Raw genomic sequence first — 6,896 nt, 5'->3', positions numbered from 1 at the left:
TATAGAGCTCAAATCATTTGTATGACAGCTTATAAAAGCGAAAATGATTCAAAATCGTGAGAACAAGATGAAAACCGACGCTTTGAACTATTATGTGGTCCTTCTCAACAGGTACAACGTTGCGCAAGCGGTTACTTGAGTCCCTTTGGTGTCACCGGATCAAATTCGAGTTAATCATTCAGTATTTGGCCTAAGTATTCTGTTCTGGAACAGACTATTCTTTTTCTTTTTTCAATCAAGGGGACCAATACAGATCCTCGACAATTGGCGCTTAAGAGTGACTAATTAAGAACATCAGACAGCCTAGGACAGCTGGTAACAATTACGAAACTGGTTCATGTGTAGAGCATCTAGACAGACGCTGAGTTTGTTCACACCTGCTATGTTTTTACCTGAAAGGCCTTAATCCACTAGGGATTTCTAACTCCCCTTAGATTTATATCTCCTGGTACGCAATTCTCCCACCTATTCGTCCAGTTCCTACTGCTTCTTTTAAAAACTTAGGGTTCTGGGAACTTTGGCTCGGCAATGAAAAATGCCGGGTGCTTAAGCACCAGACCACGGGCAATTCCTTCTTCCAATGTTCTCATACGAACCAACGCAGGATCATGTTGAAGACGGTAGACGAACTGCACATGCGCAGGATCTATCACGGCGAGAGTGTCAACGCTTTTGAACCGCGCTTGTATTGATCCGCCGAAAGCGCGCAATGTTGTAAACGAAGCGGTATCCAAATACCGCGCACTTCAAGAGCTGGTCGAACATAATGGCGCGGTTGATGATGTCGTACTTGTAGCGCTTTCCCAAAACGTCCTTGTTCTTGTCGCTATAGGCAAAAAAAACCATGCAGATGAGTAAGATGTCAATCGGTGATGGCATCAGTCTGATTTTTGCGGTCTCTTCTGAAGTTTTTCGTAGGCATGAGAGTGAGGCCCATCATTGTTTGGCCAAACTACTGGCGATATCTCAGAGAGTCTCGGTTTCCTATTATATCGTAATTAGTCAGAGTACAAGTACTTCCGGAGAGCAGAGAGCGGAGTTAGCCTTACCACTTGCGTTTGCTACTTGAACCTCCATGTTTCCACGGACTTTTGTCAAGTGCTCGCCAGTTCCCCTGGGAAATCTTTGATTGAAAAGATCCTCCCAGAGATTAAACATGATCCAATGAGCAACGTATGCCAGTGGCAGAGCGCCAGTGCTTTCCGCTCTGTGCATTAGAGTATAATATGTCTGCTGAATCTCCTTTTGATTGAACATGGTCACATAGAGATCAGATCCCCAAGCGCGTAATATCGTCCCCAGGACTCCTCATCAGCACTGGCAACTTTACTAGCGTCTTGCACCCACTTTTCGATGGCGTTGACGAGATCACACCACTGTATCAACATACAATAGTCGATATCTTTGATAGTAGTAGGTATATTGCTTGCAGGCATTGGAACTACCGCGGTCAGGCCGCTCAGTAGAGGCTTGTCTTGGTGCAGATAAGCATCTACTAGTAAAGAATACCATTGATCCCAGAATACACTTAGAATGGCCGCAACTACCAGGCTGATGTCTGTTACTGAGTAAAAGTGCTCGAAATCCAAAATAGGGGGTTGAATTGCGCCGTTGCCATAATTGGCCGGCCGCGCCCAGCCTTGCCCCACCATCAGCCTCGTGGCACTTCGTCATTCCGTCCAGGCACCCTGATTCCAGATTCATACCGTCCCCCATATCTCCCATACCAACGAACAGCTCCAAGACCCCAACGCAGTTTGACGATAAACAGTGGCTCACGCACTGCTCAAACACGGCACATTTAACGATCTGCCGTTCCTCCGATAGCCCGAAAGCCCGAGCGACCATCACCCGACCCCTACTCACCACACACCACACACCACACACAAGACACACCATCTCTCCGCCACGATGAACCGCCTCTTCGGCAGCGGCGCCAAAGGGCCCAAGCCGACGCTCAACGGCGCCATCAACAACATCGACGACCGCATCTCCTCCATCGACGTGAAGCTCGCCTCGCTCAACGCCGAGCTGTCCTCGTACCAGACCAAGCTCGCCAAGATGCGCGACGGGCCGGGCAAGACGGCCATCAAGCAGAAGGCGCTGAAGGTGCTGCAGCGGCGCAAGATGTACGAGGCCCAGCGCGACCAGCTGCAGTCGCAGGTGTGGAACATGGAGCAGGCGCAGACGATGCAGGACAACCTCAAGAACGTCATGACGACGGTGGACGCGATGAAGACGACCCAGAAGGAGCTCAAGAGGCAGTACGGCAAGGTCGACATCGACCGCATCGAGCGCCTGCAGGACGAGATGGCCGACCTGATGGACGTCGGCAACGAGATCCAGGAGAGCCTCGCGCGCAGCTACGACGTCCCCGAGGACGTGGACGAGGCGGAGCTCGATGCCGAGCTGGAGGCGCTGGGCGCCGAGGTCGATCTCGAGCGCGAGATGGAGGGCGGGGGCGCGCTGCCGAGTTTCATGCAGGATGAGGTGCCCGAGTTCATTGACGAGCCGCCCCAGACGGACGGCAAGATCCAGGAGGCGGCGAGGTAGTTGGGGTCAGGAAATGCTGAATTGGGTCTGGTCATCCATGCCGTCTGCAGGAATGCCTTAATCACGGCATGCTATGCGAGGGAGGGGTTTTCAATGAGGAAGATCAGTCTTAAGCAAGCACATATATCACGATTCACCAAACAGCCAGGATCATGAATGATATGGGGGGTTGGTTGGGGTTCATCTAACATTTTACGCTATTCGATACAATACAGCAACGGGCACAACCTGCCTGGTCGTCTCGTTCTCGTTCGTGGTCATGATAGCGTTTCCTTTCCATTTTCGATCGCCAAAGTTTTGTGATATGTGTGTGCCTCTCTCCCTCCCTCACACACTCTCGTTCTTTCTACAAACCAGTATCCGAAAATGAATGCCATTTCCGATGACCAACAAAACACCAGAGCCATGGAGACGGAAACAGAAGTTGGAAGAGGGATGAAAGCCTTCCATAAAATTGCAGTAACACGCCCACCATGAATGAAGTGCAAGACAGAAGTGAGGGGGAAAAACAAGACATCGTTCATCAGGACTGGCTCCCTAATATCGCCTTTGCAGGCTGACCCTAATCCTCTGATCCTCATTTCCCAATGTCCCTTTTTTGGTTCTGTGAAGTTGTGTGAAATCTAATTGTGTGGTTTTCTTCCCTTCTCAAGAGGGGAGAGAGACCAAGCCTCATTCCGCCACGCACTCGATCAATCCACAGTCGCGAAGAACTTGGCCGCCTCTTCCAGCTCCGGGTCGCCATTGCAGAAGTCCCAGCCCACAATCACGCTGGTCTGGCTACAACAGATGATCCTGCGGGCGTCGAACTGCAGCTTGTACACCCTAGCCGGGTTCGCTGCATCGGTAGCACCAGCGCCGGCGATATGCGGGTGATGCTGAGCCGCTGCCGCTTGGCCCGCCCCGTGTGGTTGAGCAGGCGCAGCAGCATTGTGATGAGGAGCAGCAGCAGTAGCCGCCGCCGCTGCCGGTATAGTTGGTGGAGCTCCGGATGCAGAAGCAACCGGATCAGCCTGAGCGATCAACTGCCCTCCTGCCGGGCCAGCGCTCGTCTCTGCCTGCGCCGACGCGTGTGCACTCGCATTGCCGGTGGTCCCAGTTGCGACAAGGGGCTGTTGACCCGCCTGTGCCTGCTGCGCACCAGACGCCGAAGACTCTCCCATCGTGGCCGGTCCGGCCGGGTTGATCGATCCCATGGCAGCTTGCTGTAGCCCAACCTGTCTGGCCCTTGCGTGGGCGAGTTGGGTCCGCACAAGCGCCGTGCTGACCGCCTGGCGAAGCTGCGACCTCACGAATGTGCTCGGCTCCCGGTCGATGGCAGCTTGTAGGTGGCTGTGTAGCGTCAGCATGGTAGGATAGCTGGCGAGTGCCTGCTGCAAGGCGTGGACGCCCTGTGGAACGATGAGGTCGATCAGCTGGGCATAGGACTGTTGAGATGAGGGGGTCATGGTCGCGATGATGGGTTCTTCGATCTGGACGATCTGGTTCGGGTGAGTGAAGTGTGGAATGGCCGGGATAGTTGACGGCCCTGGTACGACCGGGGCAACTGGCATTATGGCGCTGGGACCTGCAGTTGGGGCCGCAGGGGCAGCACTTGTGGCTGTAGGTGAACCTGTTCCGGGATTGGTACCAGGTGCAGCGGGTCGTACGGAGGGATGGAGTGGGATGATGGAACCTGGAGCGTTGTGGCGCTGAGCAGCTGTCGCCGCCTCTTCTTGCTTGAGGTGGTGCTGCGGCTTCCAGATGCCCTCCTTATCTCGTCTCCAGATAATTATGCTCTTATCATAGGATCCCGAGACAATTCGTCCGTACCTTCCACCTCCACCACCGGGTGGCAATCTAGCTCCGTACGCAGTGATGTCCTCCGGCCGTCTGCTACCGGCATTACCGGGTCGGCCTCGCTGGGGTGTGCTGGACACCTTGCCCTCTTCCAGTGCCTTGAAGTACGCCTCATCGACCTTCTTAGCTTCGGCGGCGTCCTCCTCGGCGCTGTACGGCAGGTCGCCAAAGCCAGCCTGGACAGTGCGCACCAGGTCGGAGTGGGACCTGAGGCTCGCAACCTCGACGCCCGACTGACGACAGAACACCTTCACCTCGTTGTCACTACTGCCGGAGACGATCCGCTTGCCGTCATACTGGACGCACGCGATGCCCTTGCCGTGGCCCAGGAACGTCCGCCGGCAGATACCGCTCTGCCAGTCCCAGACCTTGATGGATCGATCGCCACTAGCAGATACGACCTCCTTATCGACGATCTGCACGGCATTCACGGCGGCTCCGTGGCCCTCTAGGCTGCCAATCATGGTATAGGCGGGCTTGATGGGAAGTTGGTCCAGAGCGGACGGTAGGTCGTAACCGTAGTTCTTCAGGTGAACGGGTACGGGGTTGACGGGGAGATCGCCATAGCCGGGGTCGCCGGGGCGGAGGGGTCTGCGGTTGAATATCTTGATGCTCTTGTCTTTGGAGCAGGTGACAAGTATCCGCTTGTCAAACTTGACATTCAAGACAGACTCGCGATGTGCCTTACGCAGACGCTGAATCAGTCTGCCGGTGGAAAACTCCCAGAGGATGACATCCGAGTCGCTGCTTCCCGACACGATGAGGTTCTCGTCGGGGTCTGAGTCGAATTGTAGACACAGAACTGAGCCATTGTGGCCTACTAGCGGATCGCGAACCAGCCTCCTAGTCTGTAGATTCCATATCCGTAGCGTCCGGTCTCGACTGCCGCTGACGAGGTATTCTGAGTTGTACTGCAAGCTGTAGATGCATTCATTATTGTGTCCTTCCTCCGGGTGGTCGGGATGGGGTAGCTGGAAGTTTTTGAACTTTCCGAGCTCCCAGTTGGACTCGAGCCTCCTCCTCAGGGTGTAGAGATACTTCCAGTTGATCTTGTAGCGGCCTGACGCAGAATCCCACATCCACAGCGTCGACTTTGGTAGTCCGGCAGGGAGCTCAGACGGTACCATCTCGGGCAGCGAGTCTTCCTTGACGAAAGTAGGGTTCAGAGGGGGCGATAGGGCCTTGCCCTTGCCTTTGTCGATGCTCTTCCCCTTGGCCGAACTCCAGCTCGAGCCGGAGCCGCCCATGTCGAGGTTGCCCATCGCGGGAGTCATGGAGCTTCTCGTCATGTTGCCCGGTCCCCCGAATATGCTGCTCCCTTCACCCATCTCGACGTCCCTTGGCTCCTGGCGGAGAGGCCGATCGAGATCTGACATGATGTAGTCCCGGTCATTGTCCATGCGCGGAGACAACGATATTGCCCGCTTCTTGAAGACATGGCCGTCTTCTGACGATGTCACTCGTTGGAGTTGTCCCTGAGCGGACAGATTAAGCCCGTCGTTTACCTTCTCCTCCCAAGCCTGGATCTCTGACGTGACGGCCTTCCATCCCTCGAGGTAGTATAGCTTCTCCCACAGCTTGCGGTCCAGGGCCAGATCGTACCAGGCTCGGCATGTCTGTGCGACGTGGATGAGGGAGACAGGGTCGAGATAGCCCAGGATCTTGAGGCATATCTCGGCGGGTAAGTGTCTTATGAAGTCGATGTAGAGGCGGGGGTTCAGCTGGATGACGATCTCGGCGATGACGCTGGTGGGGAGTTCGTCTAGGAGGGCCATGGCCAGTTCTATGCGAGGAGGATATCATGTCAGCTCAGTCAACTCGACTCGCCAGGGGTTATTCGCAACAGTGAGGGGAGGTTTGAGGTGGCGTGTGAGAGATCACATCACGCGAGGCTCGAGTGGCATGCATACCTGTCTTTGTGTTTACGGAGAGGCTGGCGAGATGCCTCGACAGCCAGGTGGAGAAGTCGGGGGAGGATCTGAGGGCGGCGAGGGCGGCGCTCTCCTCTCTGGACTTTGCTGAGAAGGACGCGGTGGAAGAAGAGTTCAGAGGAGCCTCGGAGTAGCCTTCGTCGGCCTGCTGCGATGTCGGGTATGCGTCGTCCATCGTCGCGGGATGGCGGCGGGCCGCAGCCACTTGCTCTTTGCTGGGGGGGAGATATCTCGTCCCACCTCAAGTCCTTTCGGATGGGGGGGACGGATGGACGGACGGACGGACGCACGTTCGGCGAGGTTGGCTTGCGCTCGCTGGCTCGGGTCTGAAGGCCGACTGAAACTCGGTGCGTCCGGAGGTCAGAGTGAGCGAGAGAGTGACGAAGGGCGCGGCTGACTGCGGTAACGTTAACGTTATGGCACGGCTGCGGGTGCTCTAAGTTGGCTGCTGATCTGCGACGACTCTGCTCTGGGGTAAGTGAGTGAGAGGTGGTTGGATATTGGAATTCAGCCAGCGAGCGAATGTTGTCATTTACGACGGCGATCGTGGATGTATGTGTATGTGTATGTGTA

At 55.5% G+C, this 6,896-nt stretch overlaps 2 protein-coding genes across 2 annotated transcripts; one reads left to right on the top strand and one right to left on the bottom strand.

Annotated features, from left to right (window-relative positions):
- Positions 1–1,911: 1,911 nt before the first annotated feature.
- UCRPA7_8422 (putative snf7 family protein) lies at positions 1,912–2,553 on the top strand (the record flags this gene model as incomplete). Its single annotated transcript, XM_007920935.1, has 1 exon — positions 1,912–2,553. The coding sequence occupies one exon, from the start codon at positions 1,912–1,914 to the stop codon at positions 2,551–2,553; it is 642 nt and encodes a 213-aa protein (XP_007919126.1).
- A 692-nt stretch (positions 2,554–3,245) lies between these two features.
- UCRPA7_8421 (putative f-box wd repeat-containing protein 1a protein) lies at positions 3,246–6,167 on the bottom strand (the record flags this gene model as incomplete). The annotated part of the gene is made up of 1 exon (XM_007920934.1): positions 3,246–6,167. One exon carries the CDS (start codon positions 6,165–6,167, stop codon positions 3,246–3,248), a length of 2,922 nt encoding a protein of 973 aa, XP_007919125.1.
- Positions 6,168–6,896: the final 729 nt, after the last annotated feature.

The sequence above is a fragment of the Phaeoacremonium minimum genome (genome assembly GCF_000392275.1).
Source record: "Phaeoacremonium minimum UCRPA7 unplaced genomic scaffold PA7_03_scaffold_594, whole genome shotgun sequence".
Taxonomy (NCBI): Eukaryota; Fungi; Ascomycota; class Sordariomycetes; order Togniniales; family Togniniaceae; genus Phaeoacremonium; species Phaeoacremonium minimum.
Note: the sequence above shows the minus strand (reverse complement) of the source record. Positions and strands in the feature narration are given on the sequence as shown.